This window comes from Panicum virgatum, chromosome 6K, assembly GCF_016808335.1.
Source record: "Panicum virgatum strain AP13 chromosome 6K, P.virgatum_v5, whole genome shotgun sequence".
Lineage (NCBI taxonomy): Eukaryota > Viridiplantae > Streptophyta > Magnoliopsida > Poales > Poaceae > Panicum > Panicum virgatum.
The window spans coordinates 14,237,509-14,261,280 of NC_053141.1; the positions used below are offsets into that span (position 1 = coordinate 14,237,509).

Here is a 23,772-nt window from a genome sequence, read left to right on the forward strand (position 1 = left end):
GAAGCCTGCAGCTTTGCTGCCGCATCTCTTGCCTAGATCTATAGGCGTGCGAGCTAGCAGGCAATCGAATGCAAATTGTCAAGAGATAAAGGCTATCATCATCACTGACCTCCGGTGCTCCTGCAGGACGGCGAGGAACTCCTCGTACTTGCCCGGCACGCCAGCGAACTCGCGCTTCACAGCTAGCACCAACTGGATCGCGTCGCCGAGATCAGGTTGCGCCCGCGCCGCCGGCACCGCCACCGGGGGGCTCCTTGACCAATGATGAAGAGATCGGTTCATAATCATTAGATCGATTGCATACACCGTCAGCCAGCGTTGGTAGTAGATGACTAGATGTGCGTGGGGATACTCACGGAGGATTGCGAGCTCGGGGAGCCATGGGCGCACCCTGCTCCTCCCGAGCGCGCTTCAGGCTGAGACGACCCATCCCCTCGAGCAGTCAGAGTGAACCTAGTCTATCTGTAGCTAGCACGCAGCACCTGCTGCCCCTACCGCGGCAGCGACAATATAATCCTCCGGCTCGCGTTCCCAAGACGCCAAGTGATGATGGCATTCGGCCTGGCTATACCGAACGGCACACGTGGCAGGGAAGGAGTAGTATGTGGCGTACCCAAAAAAAATTTGGTGCAGGCCAGCTGCAAACCTATCGCGGTGCAGGCCGAAATTTGGTGCAGACCGGCTGCAAACCTCTCGCGGTGTAGCCCAAAAATTGGTGCAGACCGGCTGCAAACCTCTCGCGGTGCAGCCCAAAAATTGGTGCAGACCGGTTGCAAACCTCTCGCGGTGCAGCCCCACCTTGGATAGTAGCCACCTGTGCAGCTAAAAGGATCGGACGGCATGTCTCCCGTTCACGGTCGCTCGGCTCCTCCACGCACGACTCGGCTAATCGACTTCTAGCAGCAGTATCACGAGTGATTCCAACAGGATGCCATGCCACACGTCAGACATCCCGGGTGGGGCTACACCGGGCGAGGTTTGCAGCCGGTATGCAACAAATTTTTTTCCCTCAACAAATGGCTTCATTGTCTGTCTACGATCAGTAACTGTAGCCGTCACGATGTATGCTAGTCATAAAAAGAAAAATAATAGGTGATGATCATGTTAGCTAGAGAACTACCATGAATAGGAGAGACAATCACGAACAAGTTAGTCATTGTACAGGATTCCAAGCAAAGCAACTTTTGGAGAAGAGGAACCGGCCACAGACTGGAGAATGTTCATGGGAAAATAAGTCTGGAGAATGTTTGGAACTATGTTATTACACATAGACTGTCTATTTGAATGTCATCCAAAACCACTAATGTAAGACACCCTCCATGGATCTGCCTGCCTGCTTGCATTGGATGTCTGCAAAACATCAAGAACATCATAGGTCATCAAGGAAGCCGTGTTTATTTGCTGGAAGATTTTTTAAGAAAAAAGGATTAATTTCCGATCTTTTGCATCATCAGATGCATACGGTCATTATCGATTGTTACATTATCGTGACAATGACATATTTGGAAAATTATAGAGGTAAATAAAATGTTTCAGATTATATGATAACTCATATCATTCACATAATCTAAATAGAAATTGCTAGCCATTCTTTGCGTACATAGGAGCAGATCATTGTTTTGTTCATAATTTCCCAACCTGCATTTGTTTTTTGGAGGACAAGACAGTAGGCATGGATGCAATAATCAATGGAAGTGCTAAACACATCATGGTGAAGAAGTGGCTTTTCAGTATACTAAAAAGGATACAAACCAAATCCTGCTATTTTCATGGAAAAGAATGGAAATCAGTACAAAGTCAATTCCCATAACTAATTCCATATGCAAAATTCATAAGCCAAATGGACCCAAATTAAAGATATTTCTCAATTAAAAATAGGTTACAAACACTATGGGATGCCATTCATTTGCCGTGTGCCAAGGCACACGGCAAAGGACGTCATACACATGGCAAAGGATTTGCCGTGTGTTACACACGGCAAACTCCTCACGACATATAACGGCCGGCAAAGTACTTTGCCATGAGTCATTTCAAGGGCACTCGGCAAAGAGTTTGCTGTGTGTAAAACAGACACTCAGCAAACATTTTTGGAAAACATAAAAAAATCAAAAAAATCCGTCAGCCGCCGCCGTCGTTGTTTGCCACGATCAGTTGGCTGATAGGGTACATCGGCGGCCGCCCGAGCTTGGGCTGCTGAAGTGCCATGGCGACCTCTGGCTCAATGGTCTAGAAGGAGTTGATGAGGATGGTGTTAGCGGCAAGGAAGCGTCCAGTGAGGCGGACCATTAGGCTGTCGGCGGGGCTCGACCTGACCTGGAGCGGTGGGATGACGTCAGGCCCCGGGATGGGCAAGCACCCCGGCAGTCGCAGTGGCTCGGTCAGGTCGTGGAACTCGTCGTGGACGGAGGCCGCCAGCTCAGGGAGGTGGAGGAAGAGCGTGGGTGCATGGATGCTGCCGGGAAAGAAGAGCCACCTCTGCCGCACCCCGGAGGCCCTGTCTACGTCGAAGGCGTCCACGCTAAAGTGGTCGGTGATGAACACCACCAACGGCCCGGCGCCGGAGCTCCACGAGAGCACGACGACGAACGCTAGGACAGAACACGCGCACTCCTCGGACATGAGCGTCTCATTAGGGGCGCCCGAGGGAAGGTCGGAGAGGTGGACGAGCGGCAGCGCGCGGGCGACGATGGTCCCACTAGTCGGCCGTCGCTCCCACACCGGCTGGCCGCCATTGGCCCGCTCCTCGCCCCACCGCCCCTCCTCACCGGTCGATCTATTGCGGTGAGGGGTGTGCGGAAGGGGGAGGAGAGGTGCCGCGAGAGGGAGATGGAGGGAGAGGGCCCGAGAGGAAAGTGATCGGGGAGCTCTCGCCGACTTGGGCCCCGATATCGCCGCTGCCGCCCACATCATCATCATCATCAAGGAGGTGGCCCAGCCAGCAGACGACCCGAGAGAGGGAGAGAGAGAGAGCGGGATGAGAGAGAGAGAGAGGAGGAGGAGGAGGCCGACAGCTTTGACATGGGAGGAGAGAGGGGGATGATCCGGCTCATGATGTTTGGACCAATGGGAGAGCTCAATTTTAAAGCCTTGGATTGATAATGTGGTAAGTGTGTTTCTTTAACTGCCTTCCAATGCGTTTTAATACATGGAAATGAGTTCAAATGATAAAGTTGTAAACTACAAAGTTTTAGATCTCGTCGAGCTCTACAACTTCTGTATAGAACTTATTTATATCCGGAGTCATTTGGAAGTTTTAACATTTATAATTTCAAATTAGATAACTTATAATGACATTTTGAAGTATTAAACAATCTCAAATATAAAAGTTGAAAACTACAAGTTTTTATATTTCGTGGAGTTGTACGACTTTGGTATAATTTTTTTTCATATCAGATCATATAAAAAGGTTTGTAATCGAAAAATACATCCACTAACTCTCTCACATACAATCACACATATACTTCTTGCATGTTTCGATTTTATAAACATCGCTACGACAAAATGTGCTAAATCTTCTCAACTTTTTATCACAGCCTCCATGTATGATACCATCACATTATGACAAATCTAGCTCATAATTTTCCTAAACCCTTGCTCATAATTTTCAGACTTCATTTGCTTTTTTTAGAATTTAAAAATCATTCGGACACATGTTAGGGGTCATATTTCTTGAACAAGATGTTCAAAATTTCTTTTCATTTCATGGGTAAGGCCTCAAACTAGACTAGATAACATGAATATAATTTTCTACTTGTTGTATTCCATTATTTGAATCAACTGCATTTCAAATTTGACCTGATTCAAAATGTTTTGAGGTTGGAAGTGGAAAAACTTAATTCTTTGCCGAGTGTAAAAAAAACCATAGGTAAACTCTCATCTTTGATGAGTGCCAAAAATAATACATTCGGCAAAGATCTCTTTGCCGAGTGTATTTATTTTGCAGAGTGTTTTTTGTATGACACTCGGCAAAGACCTTATTTGCCGAGTATATTTTCCGAAAAAAAATACACTCGGCAAAGGTTTAGCACTCGGCAAAGATCGAGTTTCCCATAGTAAAATGACCCTGAACTGAAGTAGGACCAGTATTTCCACAGCTGAACCCAATTATATACCTACTCAAATTCTGAAAGTAAAGAAAATATTTACCTACCAAGTACTAGCAAGTTCTGACTTTTTTCGAACATGTACAGTTAAAACATTGTTTGAGGAGCCCAGAGGAACTTCTTGTGACAACTTGATCTGATTTATTTCCCAAATTTAAACTGGTCTGAAAAAATCTTCGTTATTGGTAAATTGAAGAGTAGCTTATATATATATGTTCCACGACCATCCATAAGGTCTATTCAGTCATCTATCTTTCTCTCGAGAAAAATGCTTAGCTTTCAATCACGCATAATTTGCCCAGTTCGATCCTTAACCGTAATATTTTTTTTAAGCTGCTTGCATTACTTCTCGGCATGCACAGTATTGATGGAATAGAATTCAGAGCTATATATATGCGGAAAAAAGGGGGCTAGAGGCGAGGAGATAAAAGAAAAGGGGTATATGTGTCCCTGCCCCTATTTTGAAGTGTAATTATGATTTTACTCTTATTATTCACAAGTCAATGTGAATTTTCCCCTATTCAATGGACAAAATAGGGGCAAACGCGCAAAGAGCAAAATCTACTTGTCACGTGCAACCTAAAACACCTGGAAGGAACTTGCGTCTCAATATGAAGCAAACAAAATATGATCTCAGGTCCCTTTCATTCCAAGAGCGAATAAAACACAGGATAGTGAACACAGTCCGGATTTGGGATCACACAACTACTGGCAGAACACAGAAGTACAGAACCGGCACGGATGAATCCACTTATTAGGTTTACCACACTTAGGCAGCATCAGCATCACCTTGCTAGTTGTCCCGGAGCTGGTATCCCCTTGGCAGGTAGGCGTTGAACGTGCGGATGAGATTGGGATGCCCCCGGAACAGTTGTTGCAGGTGGCTAACCAGGCCGTCGACTCCGAAGCTGAAATCCCACACAAATATACCAAAAATGAGCCCACGTAAAGTCATGAACTAATCCCACGGATGGAAGCCAGAGCTAGCAATTGTCACTCACGCCCCGAGCCTGAACCCGCGCATGACGGCACGGAAGTCCCGGAAGTAGCCAGGCTTGCCAGCGAACTCAGACTCCGCAGCCAGGAGGAACTCGATCCATCTATCATCGGTGGGCGCCAGCAGCGGCGGCGCCGGCCAGTCTACAGGTAGTGGCGGCGCCGGCCTCCTAGTTGACGAAAAGGAAAACAGATCGGGTCGACGAACCATTAGATCGAACACGAGACGGGCGAATTAGCAAATCATAGAAAAATTGTAGCTTTAATTTCTGAGTCTCAAGACCAGAATAACGAAGCCATGGGAGACAGATTAGAGAGAGGGTGATGGAATCAAGGGAGAAACTAGCAAGTAGCAACTCACGGATTGCCGCGACGCTGGGACTCTGGCGCCATAGGCGAGCCATCCTCCTCCTCCCTCGCGCGCTTCTGGCCGCCATTGGAGTAGTCCATCCTCTCGCACTGCTGGGAATGGGACACCGGCAGCCTTCCTAGCTATGGAGTTGCCGTCTTTTTTTTTTTACAGTGGGGAATTGAGGCACGGAGGTTCTTGTGCGCTTATGATACAGCAAGCAATAAAGGACGCCGTGGTCGGCCTGGCCACCTAACATACCACTCGTGCAGCGATGAGTCATGCCTTTTGTCCTCTTGTGCTCTTGGCCTGGCCACCTAACGGCTAAGAGTAGACTGGGTCCTCTGACGGCTGGGCTCAGTCAGGATTCCTATGGGGAGTAACATCTGATAGCCTGTAAATTTAATGTACATATATAAATACTGCAATTAATCCCACCCCTAAAACATAACATAGTCAATGAAATTTTTTCCCCCTCTACTGCTCTACGTCATCAGGTGTCAATGACAAGTTTGGTTCTTCTTCCTTGTCATGTAAAACCACTTTTCATCAATGTACATGAGGCTGTAGATACAAAGGGTATGTTTGGTTGGGCTTCAGCTCCTCCAAAAACAACTCCGGCTCCAGCTCCTCTAGAGGCGGCTTCTCTGGTGGAGCTGAAGCTATTTTGGAAAATATTTGGGAAAACAGATCCATCCTATTTTTCATAAATTAATTGGAGAGGTCAAATGTCCAATGTACCCTTAGCTATTAGAGGTGCTTGTGCCGCAGAATTTTATGTTTGTACTGAGTTTAAATTTTGAATCATGTGAAAATAAAATAAATAAATATATTAGGTAATAATCATTATCTTTTCATATTATTAGAGTAAATTTAAAGGAGTCAATCCTCGTATAAGAAAGAAGTCCATCCATAAAAAGGAAGTCTTTTTCCTATGTCATTCAATTTAGTTCACTTTATATGTCATTCAACCGGATAAGTTGTCTTTTTTGGGAATTGGGGCAGTTCTCAGTAGTGATATCTATTCATCAACCGGTAAACAAAGTGAAGTTTCATTTTTTTGTTTATTTATAAAACCAACCACAAAATGATATTTTTAAAATGATGAAATCCAACTTATACTCTTAGTCACATTGGTAGGCCTGTGACACTACTACTGCGAAAAAGGGCCATACATACTGGTTGAAAAGAGCCATAGGTACTGGTTCTTCAAACAATACTACGAGACCGACACTAAAAGCCTCAGTTTTCATCACCGGATAATTTACCCGGTACTAAAGTCCTCCTTTAGTACCGGGTGGAAACACCACCAGGTACCAAAGCTTCACGCGTCCAAAAGAAATATTTTAAACCCGGAAGGAGGCCCACACACACGCGTCCAGTGGATGGGATTCGAACTTGCAATCTCTTGCCTCGCACTTACCTTCCTTAATTACGAGCTCACATACACAGCAATTGTGATTGGGAAAGGAATACTTTTCTTTTGAAGTAACCAGTGGATGCCCTTTAAGCTTGCACCTATTGCTGGATGACCTTTAAGTGAATAGTTTATTTGTCATGACTCCTTAATGGTTGGCCACACAAGCTAAGTGAATTGTTTATTTGTCATGACTCCTTAATGGTTGGGAACATCCATTTGGTAAAACAATGCCTATATTTTATGGTTATTGTCTACAAACGTGAAAGATAGCCAACAATAAGCTTACAGGTTGAAGAAACTGTCAATACACACCTTGACGTGTGGTTCCTGGGTGTAAACTGTGGGACAGTTAATCCTTGACCCTAGTGCCTATCATTCAACTCTATTTTTAAAGTCTTCCTTTATTGTATTGTGAATTGTGACTTGTAACAAAACCTCCTCCTAATACATGAACTCTACCGCAGAACACCCGTATTCTTATCGATCTGCAATCAACACACCAGTATTTGAATGCATGCATATCTGCGTTGGCGCAATAGACAACACGCGGTAAGAACAGAAACACCAGAACAGATCACGATATCCGTTCTAGGTCTAGAAGCATTGGTTATTAAGAAACTCCAACCACAATTTAAGAACAACAATTTGGGAAAAATTCCCATTAGGATGTTACCACATTTGTCGCTTCCTATTTGTCAAGCTCGACCGGAGACTTCAATTGTGTGCACATAAAGCATAAATACTATCCTAAAAGAATATTCTCCCCTACCCGTTGAAACAAACCAAATCTTTTCCCGCGCGTGTCGCTTCCAGTTTATCCACTTGTAAGGATCGATGGACCAAGAGGGGGGTGAATTGGGCCTTTTCAAATTTCTAAAACAAGGTAAAGCAACCTTAACCTATGCAAAACTAGTAAGGCTCAATTCACCAACCGGTTAGCTAGACAAACTACACAAGCTTACAAGGAAACAACTAGATAAGAAACTAAGCAAGGTAGAGCTAAGCTATGATCTCTAAGGTCAAGCACATGAATAATTGCATGAAAGTAAGTGCTTGAAAGTAAAGAGTGGGCAAGAGACAACCGGATTTTTTTTCCCGTGGTGTCGATGTGTTGGCACACACCCCTAATCCACGTTGTGACCGTACAACCTTCTTCGGGCTCCCACAATCCTTGGCAAGCTCCGGAAGAAACACCTTCAATCACCAAGATCGCCTAGGTGCTGCCAATCACCAAGAGTAACAAGCTAGGGCCTTCACTTGAGCAAGAACCGATCACCAAAAACGGATGCACACAAGCTTCTCTCTACTCAAGTCCTTAGTCTTTCTTCTTGATTGATTGAATGAACAAATATGTGGAAGATGAAGCTCAAGGTGGTTCTCAACAATGTATGAGTGTATGAATGTAGTCTGTTGTTAAGAGTGTGCAAAATGACCCATTGGAGGGGTATATATAGGCAGCTCACACGAATAGAGCCGTTGGAGAAAAGCTGCCAGAAAACTGCGTAGCGCCGGTTAATCCGACGATCCTCCAATAGCCAACATCGGTTTAACCGATGAATGTAAACTGCCCCTTCTGAAAACTAGCCGTTACAACTTGGGCAGATTAACCGACGTATCATCGGTTTAACCGGTGAGTGTAGTTGTCCACTGATCAACTGAAAAACTAAGTCTCTGGACAACTGCACCGACGTTAACTCAAAATCATCGTCGGTTTAACCGGTGAGTACAACTTCAGAAATCCCTGGAAAAACCATCTCACTGGTCAATTGCACCGATGTCTCAATTCAAACAGCGTCGGTTTAACCGGTGTATAGAACCTTGAAACACCCTGGAAAAACCAACTCTGGACTAATGCACCGACGTTAAATTCAAATACGTCGGTTTAACCGGTGTATTGACTTGTCCAGACTCTGCTGACTTCGTTTAACCGACGTATAGAAAAATGAAAGCGTCGGTTAAACCGGTGTTAAAGACTTTTTCTGATTTTGCCTTTTCTGATTTGAGTCTTGAATGAAATCCAAATATTCTTGAGATATAAGTTGAAAACCACTTATTTGAACTTCTAGGAACCTGAGTGACCATAGTGTGCATCCATTTTTGATTGACCATGTCCATGCTCAAGTTATTTGGCCTTAACCCCTCTTAATAGTGCGATCATTACAAAACTATAAAACCTATACTAACCTAAGTGTCCTTCTCATCCTTATGACACTTAGGACTAGAAAGATCCTTAGTCTTGACATATAATTGAGTTGAATACCGAGATCGCCTTTTTGAATAATGAAATTTAGGGGCCTCTTTTGACATATGACCAAATGAGCGATAATGATCTATTAAGCTGCACAAACTCATTAGTCACAATAATGGTTGTCATTAATCACCGAAACATACCTTGAGGGCCTAGATGCTTACACCACTCAAATAAAGACTTCATTTATGCGGAGTATGATATGACCAAAAAGCATAAACACTTGAAGAATTCAACCTTTGCAAGTGTAGCAAGTGTGCTTTGGCTAGGGCCAACTGAGTGTAGGTCAAGTGAAGGCTTAGGAGCTTGTTACTCTTGGTGTTTGACAGAACCTAGATGGTCTTGGTGATCGGAAGGTTCTTGGTGAGCTCTTGGAGTTTGTGGGAGCCCCAAGAAGAGAAGTTTGTACACGGTGTGAAGCTCGTCGTTCCGGAGATGGAGAAGGAGCATTCTTAGTGATCACTTGCTCTTTGGTGAAGCAAGGGAGCAATACCCTTGTGAGGGTGCTCCTACATGGATTAGGGGGGGAGCGTCAACTCCTCGACACCACGGAAAAAAATCCGGTTGTCTCATGTCCTTTGCATTTACTTCAAGCAATTAAATTCTTGTGTTCTTGCTCTTGCTCTTGTTTGCTTGTTGTTTGACTAGGACAATTTGCATGGTAGTGTGAATCTTTGTTTAGGACTTGTTGTTGCTAGTGTGGTCTTCCCTAGGCAAAATGAGCATGTTAGTGTGTTTTTCTACCTAAGGATCCTTTGCTAGTGTGCTCTAGTCATTAGGTTTCAAATTTGTAGATTGAACAATACTAGTCTAGGTTAAGAACCTTCTAGAAATTTGAAAAAGTCTCAATTCAACCCCCTTCTTGGGCCTCGATCCTTTCACGCGGAAAGTGACAATTCAAGATCAGGTCCTACAATTTATTGATCGAGCTACAATAATGACAGACATATTTCTAGGCTAGGGCGCTAGGCATCACGACAAATTTTGTAGAACAAAATTCATCGTTTTACTAATATCGGTTGCCTTAACATAGGAGAATAAAGAATACTCCTGCGTAAAAAAGGATCGATCTTACGCTGCCATTTTTTATGCTTGTCGTCATTCGTCCTGCTCGACTCCCAACCTGATTATATATATCCTCCTATCGTCCTAAAAGACATTCCCAATTATTATTCAATGATTTCAAATGGCTAACTATTTCCCGCGCATCCTGCGATACCTTGATGAAATAATATAGACACATAACTAACATCAGATACGCTACTGGAGTAGTGTAAAACACAAACCCAGAATTATTATATGGATACTCCACAATCGAAACAAACAGTACCGGTGTAGAACTGGGCACTGATGTGCAAACAGATCCATACGAAAGAAAGGGCTAGCAAAGTTTAGCCATAAATATATAGCAGAACTGAGAGGGAATAAAACCTTCGATCAATACAACCAAAGTCCCATCCAACAACCCAAGATATCAGATGCCATCACTTGGCCCTGCTTGTCCATGAGATATTTTGTAATCCCATGGCACGAATTCGTTGAAGCCGCGGAGGAGATCTGGGTGCCCGGCGGGCAGGACAGTGACGTACTCAATCAAGCTGCTTGTATCCACTCTGGAAATCCATATGATGATTATCCATCATGAAACAGCTAGTTGAGGACTACTCCATGAACAACGCCCCCAACATATAATACAAGCAGGCAGATGGAAAGCACTAATTTCTCATGTGGCTGATGATGCAACATATAATATCTATCGATCTGCAAGGATATAATGGATCACGTTACTGACCTCCCATCCTTGAACTGGCCCATGACGTCGATGAACTCGTCACTTCTGCGTCTCGTTGGCGAGCTCGCGCTTCATGGTCGCCAAGAAGCGGAGCGGGTCTGGGGTCGTCAACGGGTTCGGCCTCACTACTCTCATGTCAGGTGGTGGTGGGCTGGTGGCACCCGGCAAAAACAAGAAGATCCGGAATGTAAATCATCAGATTGATCACAACAAAGCCGAAGATGAAGAAGAAAATAAATCACAGATCGGTCGTGCGAGCTTTTCTAGAATCAAAGATACTAGCTCCCAATTATATATAATCGTGCCGGAGCGAGAAAGCCATGGGAAAAGTGGGGAGGTGTGGGCGAAGCTGCTTACGGAGCATGGACGCGGGAGTGAGACACCATGGGCGCGCCCTTCACCTCCTCCTCCTGGGTTCGCTTCAGGCTGCCTGTGAACCCCATCTCTTCCTGCAGTCGAAGTGCCAGCGAGGATAAGTGGGGAATTGCTGGTTTGCAGCTGGGCAAATAAAGACAGTCTGGACGCCAGGCAATGATGGACAATCCACGCACTGCCCACCCACCGTGCACACGCACAGCACGCTCCTGCCTCTTTTAATTTCTAGTAAAGCTGGCAGGAAACAGTTGGCGCTGCAGTTAGTGTTGGACTTACGACACGGTAGAGGAGCTAGGGCCGGCGGCGGCATTGGACTGGTGGTGGCCGTGCTGAACATCTGAAGTAGATGGGGAGCAGGGTGGAGAGGATCGAGAGCGGTCATCTCATCGCCGGTGAGATTTCGGCCGTGTTCACACGCACATTCAACGTTTCACACCGTTAGCAGCTATGCTGACAGGCTACCGTAAAAGCACCAGCCTGTATACTGCGTTTAGAGAGAGAGAGAGAGAGAGAGAGAGGAAGACGGATAGGTGAAATCAAAGGAGATACTCACGGATCACGGACTTGAGATACCATGTGCACCTCCACCCGCGCATGCTTTCAAACTGGCCGTGTAACCCATCCCGTCTGCCGGAGCACCCCCCCCCCCCCTGGTTTAGCACTCTACACTGCCTCTTGGAGCGAGGAAGAAGAAGAGGGTGTTGTGGGGAAAGAGGAAAAGGCTCTGGGGAAAGCGGCGAGGGTCTCATGCGCCCCACACGACAAGTAATCATCATTGTCGCCCCGGCCACATGTGCAAAAGGACCTTTGCCGTGTGAGCAAACTTGCTGAATCCCATGGTGATAAGAGGACATTGTAATTTCTTGCACTGAGAGTTCATGTTCTGACCAGCACTTATACCTAAAAGGAGTGCAATTTAGATATAGCAAACTCCAATTTACATACTGGCCATATCCATGGTTTCCACAGCAATATATATCTAGCACAATGATATTATTAGTTTGAAGGAGAAGGCCACATTTTTCATACTAACCTTTCATATTATTGATGATACATCACTATATAAACAAAAATTGCAGCATCACAGTGGTCTTAACAAATCATTCGCAACAAACTGATCGATCTCACCTTGGTAGTCATACCTACTTGTGTATTATCACAAAGCACCACTCGCATTTCATCATCAAAAACACCCTTCGAGTAGTATCCACATCTTCAGCATACGTCCCGATCAATATAGTCGCAAGCAGGAGGCCAGATGCAAACTCTTTGTCCACCGCATCACTTGAGCATGTGCGGTTTTTTTTTGGAATAAAAAATAGAAGAAACATAGGATCACAAGTAAAATGCCAAAAAATAATTTCTCTATGTCACAAGTCAATGTGCATAATCTCCATCCTGCTACATTTGCAAATAGCATTGATAAATATCATAGATAAGGTTTTAAATAGCCGGCTATAGCTTTCGCTATAGACGGCTATAGCTTCTAGGAAGGCTAGACGCTATGGCATTTAGTCCGCTAAAGCCGGCTATAGTCTGCTAAATGTCGGCTATAGCCCGCTAAACGCTGTAACGGCAGCTCTACCGTTGAACGTGTTAGCCGGAGATTTAAAACCTTGATCATAGTCATAGTATACAATTTGCTAAAAGAATTAGTAATAGTTAGCATATATTAAGATATTGAATAGTGAGTTCTGTCCATGTCTGAACCCTCGTTCCATCACTCATTTAGCGATCCCTACAAAATTATATTAATGCCTATCCTAAACTATACTTATTTTGTTATTTTTTTAGCTTCCGCATGGATGTGGATATGGGTGGATTGACACACCAATTACAGGGAATTATGCGAAGTGATGGACATAGGTGATTAGGCGATGGCAAGCCTGGCAACAACTATTAGTGAGTCGGATATGGGATGCTTGGAGTCATGAATCAAAGACTTGATGTGAGCTCGAGTCATGAACTCATGCAACAATAGCATCATGCGGTCATGGGAGATGTTAAAAGATCTAGAAATTTGTGATATCTGGTTAACCGAACATGGAGATTGGGATAATGAAAATAAAATGGGTCATCTAGCTAGGATTAATACCCAAACATGGAATGGAAGACCGGATTTCGGGTGTTGATGGCAAGTGAGTTCCATTTCTTTCTTTCAGATTCTGTTATTACCAGCCAGCACCATACTAGTTTGTTCATCCCATCCATTCTATTTTTTTTTTCTTGCTCAACAAAGGAGAAGAAAAGGAACACTGCTATAATCTTGTTCCTTACCCACACCCTGGAGTCAAGAATCTAAAGAAACTGATATATTCTTCCTTGCAAATAAAAACAGGGAACTTTTTGATGTATATACAGGCCCTAACAAATATTCAGATATGCATATGTAGACTCCCCGGTCTTCAATTCATATATTGTGCCCTCCAAACAAATCAAGTGCCCTAACACTAACAACTATAACAGTAATGGCTGATGGGGTGTATATATATAGCAAGTGTAGAAAAAGCCATGGACACGCAATCATGCCCCGATGACTATTCATATCGTAAGTGTCGTGCAATCTTGTCCAACACGATGCGGAACATGACAATTCAAGGTCAATCCTACCATTTATTAGTCGAGCTATATTGTCAAACATATCCAAACACCCCGTTTTACTCATATCGGTTACAATTGTTGTATGCATGTGCCTTATTATCCATAGGAGAATGAAGGATATTCCTTCATAAAACATCTCACATTACAAATTGTAATGTAAGATCTTTCTATAAAGGAGTATTCCTGTCCTAAAAGACATTCGCAATTATATATATTCTCACCAGTGATTTCAAACGACTAACTATTTGCCGCGCATCCTACAATGCCTAGATCGAATATAGAAACATAACTAACTTCAGATACGCTACTGAAGTGTCAAAATAAACCCAGAATTTTGAATACTCCACAATCCAAGCAAGCAGCTTGTCGGTGTAGAACTGGGCACTGATGTTCCTTACGAAAGAAATCAAGCGCTAGCAATGTTTATTAGCCATACATAGCAGAGCGGAGAGCGAATAAAACTTTTATTCAGTCAATATAACCAAAGGCCAGCCCAAGTACCAATGATACCATCAGATGCCACTTTGCCCTCCTTGTCCACCCTGAGATATTTTGAAACCCCATGGCACGAATTCGTCGAAGCCGTGGAGGAGATCTGGGTGCCCGGCGAGCAGGACTCTGACATGCTCAACCACCATGACTGTATCCACTCTGCAATAATCCACAAACAGCAACACCATGTCACCGACAAAATGAATCTGGAGATCCATACAACTATCATGAAACACCTAGCTAGTTGACAGCGCTCCAATACATACTACAAGTAGTTAGATGGAAGCCACTAATTTCTCATGCGGCTTATGTGAGATATATGCGATAAGATAACATCGTCTATCAATCTGCAAGGATGGTTCCTGTTACTGACCTCCCGTTCCTGAACTCGGCCAGGACGTTGACGAACTCGTCGTACTTTTGTATTTCGTCGGCGAGCTCGCGCTTCATGGCCGCCAAGAAGCGTAGCGCGTCTTGTCGGTTCGTCACTTCCGGAACCGGCGGTGGTGGTGGGCTGGTGGCCGGTGGCCGGCGACGAGCAAAAATAAACAGATCGGGTTTATGAACCATTAGATCATAACAAATATAGCCGAGAAGAAGAAAATCGCAGGAAAGGATAAGCTTTCCTGGAATCAAAGAAACCAAATCCCCAAATCTTGCTAGCATGGAAACGAAGCAAGCTAGCCATGGAAAAAGGAGAGAGAGAGAGAGAGAGAGAGAGAGAGCGCGGGGGGGAGGGGGGATACTGACTGATGACTACGGACGCGGGGCGCCATGGGCGCGCCCTTCTCCTCCCGGGATCGATTCTGCCTTCCTGTGAACCCCATCTCCTAGGTCGGAGCAGCCCGGCCGCTGGCCTCGCAGTCACTGGCGAGCTCTTGACGAAGGGGGCGCCGCACAAGTGGGGAATTGCGAAGACAGTCTAAACGCCACGCCAGGTAATATAATGATGGAGACTCCACGCACTGCCCACCTACCGCGCACACGCATGGCACGCTCCTGCCTTTTTTATGGTAACGCTGGCAGTTGATGTTGGTCTGTCGGACTTGACGATGAGTGACGAGTGACGACACAGCAGAGGAGGCCCGTGCGGCTGGCGGCGGCGAAGGGAAGACGGCCGCGCCGGCGTCGGAGTGGACTGGGGAATGGGGATTCATGCATCTTGCTGAGGCAGACCGGAGAGCTTGGATTTCGGCCGTGTTTTTCCCTTTTTCACTGAGCGCGGGGTATTCACCGTTTCCCACCTTCAACAGCTGACACGCCACCGTAAAACCACTAGCCTATATTACAGGCACGGAGAACCCAGCCGAGATGAGGCTTTTTCATCACCGAGACGCCGACGCCACAAGAAAGACACTGAACACTACTACTCTGACATGCGAAGACCCAGAAGGATACATACATACCTATCGATACTTTCATCTGGCTGCCGCAAGTATATATTGCTCTCTTTTTAAACCAACACTAACAAAATGTAACCAATCTAATAGTTAGGGATGCAAGTACACCTGATAGTATCTTTTTTGTTAGCATATTAATTATGTAGCATATCATTTTACTTTATTAATTATGCAAGTACACGTGGCTGGCACTACTATAGAAAATGTTTTTAGAGGCGGGTAGAATAGCATTGCTAGGGGCAGGCGCGATACCCGTCCCTGTCTCTCGCAGCTACTGATAGAGATTTTTAGGGGCGGGTCAAGGCATCAGCCGCCCCTGGAAATGGATTTCAGGGGCGGGTAATGCCTTGAACCGCCCCTGAAAATGCTATTTTCAGGGGCGGCTGATGCCTTGAGCCGCCCCTAAAAATATATTTTCAGCCGCCCTTGGAAATTGGTTCCGGCCCCCTCATTTTTAAAATTTTAAATTTGTTTCGCGCTAGTTTTTACCAAATCTGTTTCCCACTTTTGGTTCGCGTGAATTTTCACATATCAACCTAGCACGCAATTGAGGATTTTGTGATCGATGATGTTTAAATATATCTAATTACAAATTTAAAATAAAATTATATAAAAGTATCATTACAGTGTATCATTAGAGTACATCATACATCATGAAAGTACACATAGAATTAATTGCATAGTCTTGTCCTATTTCTTCTTACTAATGCTACTATAGCCAGCTCGAAGTTACTGATTGTCCCACTGACGGAGGCTTCTATATTTTGAGTCAGTTGACAGTTCATGCTCCGGGTGAACAAAATATCCATCTATATAGACCACTTCATGCAATATGAAACGACATAAATCATCAACTACATAGAGAAGTTGTTGCTCATGGAGTTGATCTTTGTGGGTTTCCCGTTGATCCTACAAATAAAACATCCATGTAAAAATTAAGGCAAGTATTAGATGCAAGCAATAACAATTTGCAATTATGCTTCTATTCCTAGCAAATTGTAGATCCTTACATGTTGGGGATCCGTTGTGTATCTCCCGAGCTTCCTCATGTGCTCGTACATGTAGTATTCACAGTACACGGAACCTGCAGGTTGCTTGTGGCATGAAAAGTGTGTGCCAATCACCATTTCTTCTTGTCTATCTGGGGGATGAATTCCTCCTTTGTAAACGAAGTGCTTTGTAAGCCCTGTTATTTTATGGAAAAAATAAATAAGAAGTTATTTATATCTGAAAGATTTAGCATGATGTCCAATACAATATATAAAAAAATAAATGTATAGAGGATAACAATTTTGTTAACTTCTTTAGGATGGATACGAATTCTGCATATGTGCTCGACTCAAAATCAGCAGAGTCAAATAAAAGCATATTTTCAAGCTTAGGCTGTAACGCAATTGCAATCCAGTGATTTTTGCAGAAATATCATAAAGACATTTAGTCGAAGCAAGTGCATATTATAACAAATGATTGAAATTACACATAGCGGAAGTGGTATGATGCCCATATGACATCCCTGTCCTACCACCGTTGCATCTGAAGCGATATGTATGCATCAAGTTTTCTTACGATATCTTTGTGTAACTTTCTTCGCTTTTCTTGTTTTGCTTTGCGCATTGAACACTTATTTAGCTCATCGTGGTCGTCCTTCCACAACATTAGCCCATAATGCCTTGACTCACAAATAGTGAACGGGTCAAGGAACGCAACCTTATGATTTACAACATCCGCTTGTTGTTGTTGCATCTTGTATAATGAAATGTCCCAACTAATTAGATATGTATGCATATATAATTATAGGTCATTGCATATAAGATATCTGTTTGGATGCAACACTTACATGCACCAGAGTCTGACCATTTCTATGATGAGTTGTTTGAGGCGGAACAAGTCATGGATCTCTTCAAAATCAAACATGATATCACTGATACCCTCAGTTTTGGGTCCAAAAATATCGGGATCATACCGAGCCCTAATGTTTTTGAGTCCAAGTCTACATGATCTCGTGTACCAACTATGCATCCTCTTCATAAAACTTGGAACCCCTTCCATCAAAGAGTCGGGTAGAAATGGCTTACCATATTCAAATTTTAGCGGACATTCCGGTAAATCTTCAATGTCATCGACCCCAACATAACGATGGAAGTCGTGGTCAGTGCGGGGCAAGGAAAAGCCCGATCGTTGCTGACTCTAGAATCCGAAACATCCTTTGATTTATCCTTGGACTTATCCTTTGACCTCTGCTTGGTGTTTGCTGTGTGCCATTTATTTACAATCTCTGAGTCTTCCTTCTGATAAGACCGTATCACTCATGGTACATACTGGCCAAGTTATGGTGGTGGAGTTGAGCCCGTGTGCTCTCATGGTGGTGATGCTTGCCTAGGAGCTGATGATGCTTGAACTGGTGGAGGAGATGGTTCAAAAGCAGGAACTGGTGGTGATGCTGGAGCTAGTGGTGAAGGTGGAGGTGGTGGTCCGGAAGCTGGAGCTGGTGGCGATGCAGGAGCTGGTTGCAGTGACGCTGGAGCTGGTGGCAAGGGTGGAGGTGGTGTTCCGGAAGCTGGAGCTGGTGGCGATGCAGGAGCTAGTTGTGGTGATGCTGGAGCTAGTGGCGAAGTTGGAGCTTGAGGAGCTGGTGGCGAAGGTGGAGCTAGTGGCGATGGTGGAGCTAGTGGAGATGTTGGAGCTTGTGGCGATGCTGGCAGGGCCGGTATATATGGTACAGCTGGTAGAGTCTTTGTGATGATTGCGAGGTAATATCTGGTGAAACAAGCAGTATAATATCTCGCTTGTGCCACAGTATGGTGATGCCAACGCATTGTCCAAGTGTGGTTTTCCCATCTGCAGTGGGGATGTCTATCTCGTTGTCTTCATAGCTTGATTTCAGGAGCTGCTGCACTCGCACACATGCATATAAGGGCGGGATTGGTTTTCCCCCAAATAAAGCCCCAGCAGGATCCACGTGGGCCTAGGCAACTTCTTTTGTCTTCCCAACTCTACCGATCGGATAGAGCAGCATGCATGGAGTTGTACTTGTTACAGAATCCACCGGGTATGGTTGTGCTGTCGTTGATGCAACACTGCTCCGAGTACATGTCAGATTTGCTTGGGCTAATATCGGAGGGGGCATCGTCACAAGCTTGCCGGACTACTGCTCTGCAATTTGTGCAAACATTTTCTTAAATTTTGATTCTGCTGCTTTCTCTGCCGCTAATATCATCTCTTCCTTGTAGCGGTCATGCCTCTTGTAGGTTGACCGGTCCTCTTGGAACCCATCCTTAAAGGTCAACTTAGAGGACATGCCTCTGATGCGGTCTCCATGTTCTTTGGACCCAAGGGCTGTACTGAGCACATCCTTGTCCCTCTTGGCTTTGAACTTTCCTTGACTCTGAAGGTTGGTAAGTTCATACATTTTTTGTGCGACGGCTTCGGTCTATGGTTCGTCAAAATGTGGCTTGACATCCACTACCTTAGGCTTCCTTGCTTCAACCCAGAACCAGCCACGATCAGTAAGGCCTTGAAAAGGGTCAGGTTGCCCTGCGGCTATTATAGCTTCTCTTTCACTCCGCCTTCCTTTGGTATCCCCCCTAGCCAAGACGGACTTTATGTATATTGCTCAATGCTAGATCTCTAACTCTCTTGCTTAGAGCTAGAGATTCCTCACAGTTCTTTTGTCGAACAAACTCTTCCCATTGTGTTGGTGTGATGTCCCCATAATCTGCAAAAGGTGTTCGGCCCTTCTGCTCATACTTGGTATTTAGTTCACTCTTCCACTGGCGGAAACTTTCACCCAACATCTTCTTAGCATAATTCTTCACATTATCTTGAGTTCCTCTTGGCAAAATAAAGGTTCGCCTCAATAGTTGCCACATCGCCTCCTTTCTACCCTTAGGAACTATTACCCAATCGGAAATCATTGGATCCAAAACCATCTTTGTTCTTATTATAGAACCGATTGCGTTCCGAAACTTTGCACAAACATCAAGAGGCTCTATGGGCTCGCCTGCTCGACTAACTACATTGACCGTCCATTGGCCTTCGGGGTATTTGTTTCTTCCACGCTGACCCCGTTTCCTTTTATTTTGGCTGCCAGAGGAAGTCAATTAAAGTTCTGGACCAGAGCTTTCGTTGCCTTCAAGTTCTTCCTCTGTTGCGTTTGCATGGCGTTGGCGCTCACCTGTTCCTGTCAGAGGCTCCTACATGGACCATACAATTCGGCAACTCATTACGCGTAGTCGTTGAAAATGAATAATAAATGCTCGCTAGTAAGTCTTTACTCGAATTGGACTCGGAACATAATCCGGATCAAACTCCGACCTTGAACGTCTTTCTCTTTGAGAGAACGGATGTGGATCAAGAGGATCCTACCACACTCCACCTACGTAAGCCCCTCATCCTATCTAGGGATCTTCGTCATCCCCAAATTCATCTTGAGCATCGCCATGATCATTGCAGTCCATCGGGGATGCAATTTGCTCAATTTCCATGTCTTGCGTCATCGCATTTTCCCCTTGTGGGGAAGGGGACGACGGATGAGATATTTACAACTTCTGAAAAACTTAACCATAAATGTAGATGAGACATTTATAAAATTATTTTTCACTATGTTAAGTTCGTCTCTCGCGAATGAGAGAGAGAAATAATGGAGACATTGTTGATTCCTTCTTATATTCAAATCGAGGACACATCATATTTTTCCTTGTCATGTAAAACCACTTTTCATCAATGTACATGAGGCTGTAGATACAAAGGGTATGTTTGGTTGGGCTCCAGCTCCTCCAAAAACAACTCCGGCTCCAGCTCCTCTAGAGGCGGCTTCTATGGTGGAGCTGAAGCTATTTTGGAAAATATTTGGGAAAACAGATCCATCCTATTTTTCATAAATTAATTGGAGAGGTCAAATGTCCAATGTACCCTTAGCTATTAGAGGTTCTTGTGCCGCTGAATTTTATGTTTGTACTGAGTTTAAATTTTGAATCTTGTGAAAATAAAATAAATAAATATATTAGGTAATAATCATTATCTTTTCATATTATTAGAGTAATTTTAAAGGAGTCAATCCTCGTATAAGAAAGAAGTCCATCCATAAAAAGGAAATCTTTTTCCTATGTCATTCAATTTAGTTCACTTTATATGTCATTCAACCGGATAAGTTGTCTTTTTTTGGGAATTGGGGCAGTTCTCAGTAGTGATATCTATTCATCAAGCGGTAAACAAAGTGAAGTTTCATTTTTTGTTGATTTATAAAACCAACCACAAAATGATATTTTTAAAATGATGAAATCCAACTTATACTCTTAGTCACATTGGTAGGTCTGTGACACTACTACTGCAAAAAAGGGCCATACATACTGGTTGGGAAAGGAATACTTTTCTTTTGAAGTAACCAGTGGATGCCCTTTAAGCTTACACCTGTTGGTGGATGACCTTTAAGTGAATAGTTTATTTGTCATGACTCCTTAATGGTTGGCCACAGAAGCTAAGTGAATTGTTTATTTGTCATGACTCCTTAATGGTTGGGAACATCCATTTGGTAAAACAATGCCTATATTTTATGGTTATTGTCTACAAACGTGAAAGATAGCCAACAATAAACTTACAGGTTGAAGAAACTGTCAATACACACCTTGACGTGTGGTTCCTCGGTGTAAACTGTGGGACAGTTAATCCTTGACCCTAGTGCCTATCATTCAACTCTATTTTTAAAGTCTTCCTTTATTGTATTGTGAATTGTGACTTGTAACAAAACCTCCTCCTAATACATGAACTCTACCGCAGAACACCCGTATTCTTATCGATCTGCAATCAACACACCAGTATTTGAATGCATGCACATCTGCGTTGGCGCAATAGACAACACGCGGTAAGAACAGAAACACCAGAACAGATCACGATATCCGTTTTAGGTCTAGAAGCATTGGTTATTAAGAAACTCCAACCAGAATTTAAGAACAACAATTTGGGAAAAATTCCCATTAGGATGTTACCACATTTGTCGCTTCCTATTTGTCAAGCTCGACGGGAGACTTCAATTGTGTGCACATAAAGCATAAATACTATCCTAAAAGAATATTCTCCCCTACCTGTTGAAACAAACCAAATCTTTTCCCTCGCGTGTCGCTTCCAATTTATCCGCTCAAATAAAGACTTCATTTATGCGGAGTATGATATGACCAAAAAGAATATTATCCCTTACCATTTAAACGGACCGAATCTATTTCCAGCACGCATCCCAAACGAGCCATGCAAGCATGTAAATTCAAATGATCCACATCTAATTGCCCCACATCCCAAAACACTTAGGGCGTCTCTAGCGGTCTGACGATTTGGGCCAGCGATTTAGAGGAGAGAGAGAGGAGAGCAGCAAGCGCTTGGGAAGGGCGCACTTGAGAGTGAGCAGCATCGGTGAGTGTGCAAGCTAGCAACGAATCAAGCGCTAGCGACCACTGTGCGGAAACTATTCATCGATTAAAAGAATCAAATAGCCTGCCAAATAGTCGACCGCTGGAGACACCCTTGAGATGGAACATGCATGTCAATATAGCAAACAAGATGATCTCGATCAGGTCCCTCTCACTCCAGGTATCAAATAACACACAGGATAATGGACACAGTCTGGATTTAGGATCACACAACTACCGATGGAACCGGCACTGATGAACCCTGAGTAGGTTTAGCACACCTAGGCATCAGCATCACCTCCCTGCTGGTTGTCCCTGAGCACGTATCCCCTTGGCAGGAAGGTGTTGAAATTGCGGATGAGGTTGGGGCGCCCCTGGAACAGGGGCTGCAGACTGCTGACCACGCCATCGACACCGAAGCTTAATTAAATTCCACACAAACCAAAAATGAGTCCGTAAAGTCACTCACATCCCCAGACTGAAACAGTGCATGACAGCGTGGAACTCCTGGTTCTTCGTAGGCTTGTCGGTGAACTCACGCTTCATGGCCAGCACGAACCGGATCGAGTCCTCGATGGGCAGCACCACCGGCTGCCGATCTGCAGGTGGCGGGGTAGGCCTCCTTGACGAAGAGCAAAACAGATCATCGTATGCAAAACCATTAGATCTCGAGACGGGTGAAGCAAATCGCAGAAACATGGGAGATTTTTCTGAATCGCAAGACCAATCAGAACACATCGCACGAGAGACACAGCAACGACACCATGATACGATGGGATATGGGAAACAGAGAGAGGGTGATGGAATTTAGGGAGAAGCGACTCACGGAGGGACACCGCGATGCACGGAGGGCCATGGCGGAGCCGTCCTCGTCCTCCTCCCTCTCGCGCTTCACGCCACCTGTGCACCCCATCCCCTTGTCGGCAGCTCGATGCTGCGGGTGTTCCTCTCCCACCGGGACACCGGCAGCCGTCCTAGGGAGTTGCCCTCTTGACAGTGGGGAATTGAAGCACAGTGGCTCTCACGCTTCTGATACGGCAAGTAATAAAGGGCATCGCCGGCGGCGTGGCCACCTAACAGAACATGTGCCCCATCGAGTCATGCTGTTTGTCCGCTTGCGCTCGAGAGGCACCGCACTGGCAGGGACGACTTAGAGGGGGGCTGCAGCCGGCGTTGGATGGAGCACGTGTGGGCTGGGGAGTGGGGACAGGTCGGCGCCTGCAATTTCATCGCCACCAGCGGTGAAAATATTTGATCGAGGGGAAACTTTTCGATGGAAGGACATCCTCCCAAGGGCATGATGATTGACTGACTGATTGGCCAGCTAACTGCTACAGATTGACTTTCACCGCTACAGATTGACTTTCACCCCTATCAAACCCGGGGCAATGGGACTGTTCACAGACGTGGAATATTCTAGAGTAAGGAATAGTACATAGAATATACCTTATCTCTTTGTAACTACTCGTACAACAGTAGGACTAGTTAATGTACATGGAAACTACTCGACCTTATTGGAGTAGAACTCTAATAGTATTTGGCTAAGACTGTCCATATAACCCTGTCCTCCAGACTATATAAGGGCGAGCAGGGACCCC

General features: G+C 44.7%; 2 protein-coding genes across 2 annotated transcripts; both read right to left on the reverse strand.

Moving 5' to 3' along the window:
- Window positions 1-4,692: 4,692 nt before the first annotated feature.
- LOC120713274 (paired amphipathic helix protein Sin3a-like) lies at window positions 4,693-5,549 on the reverse strand. Its single transcript, XM_039999265.1, has 3 exons — window positions 5,461-5,549; window positions 5,105-5,269; window positions 4,693-5,011 (listed from the first exon to the last, which is right to left on the reverse strand). Exons 1-3 carry the CDS (start codon window positions 5,547-5,549, stop codon window positions 4,897-4,899), a joined length of 369 nt encoding a protein of 122 aa, XP_039855199.1. The 3' UTR covers window positions 4,693-4,896.
- Window positions 5,550-14,247: 8,698 nt separating this feature from the next.
- LOC120639106 (paired amphipathic helix protein Sin3a-like) lies at window positions 14,248-15,269 on the reverse strand. Its single transcript, XM_039915145.1, has 3 exons — window positions 15,127-15,269; window positions 14,750-14,890; window positions 14,248-14,535 (listed from the first exon to the last, which is right to left on the reverse strand). Exons 1-3 carry the CDS (start codon window positions 15,201-15,203, stop codon window positions 14,397-14,399), a joined length of 357 nt encoding a protein of 118 aa, XP_039771079.1. The 5' UTR covers window positions 15,204-15,269; the 3' UTR covers window positions 14,248-14,396.
- Between the last annotated feature and the right edge of the window lie 8,503 nt (window positions 15,270-23,772).

Coding starts and splice junctions, on each gene's coding strand:
- LOC120639106 (XM_039915145.1), bottom strand. CDS start 15,203: ATGGGGTTCACAGGAAGGCAGAATCGATCCCGGGAGGAGAAGGGCGCG. Junction 14,891..15,126: donor CCCCGCGTCCGTAGTCATCA/GTCAGTATCCCC, acceptor ACCGGCCACCAG/CCCACCACCACCGCCGGTTC. Junction 14,536..14,749: donor GCCGAGTTCAGGAACGGGAG/GTCAGTAACAGG, acceptor GGATTATTGCAG/AGTGGATACAGTCATGGTGG.
- LOC120713274 (XM_039999265.1), bottom strand. CDS start 5,549: ATGGACTACTCCAATGGCGGCCAGAAGCGCGCGAGGGAGGAGGAGGAT. Junction 5,270..5,460: donor TCCCAGCGTCGCGGCAATCC/GTGAGTTGCTAC, acceptor TTCGTCAACTAG/GAGGCCGGCGCCGCCACTAC. Junction 5,012..5,104: donor CGCGGGTTCAGGCTCGGGGC/GTGAGTGACAAT, acceptor GTGGGATTTCAG/CTTCGGAGTCGACGGCCTGG.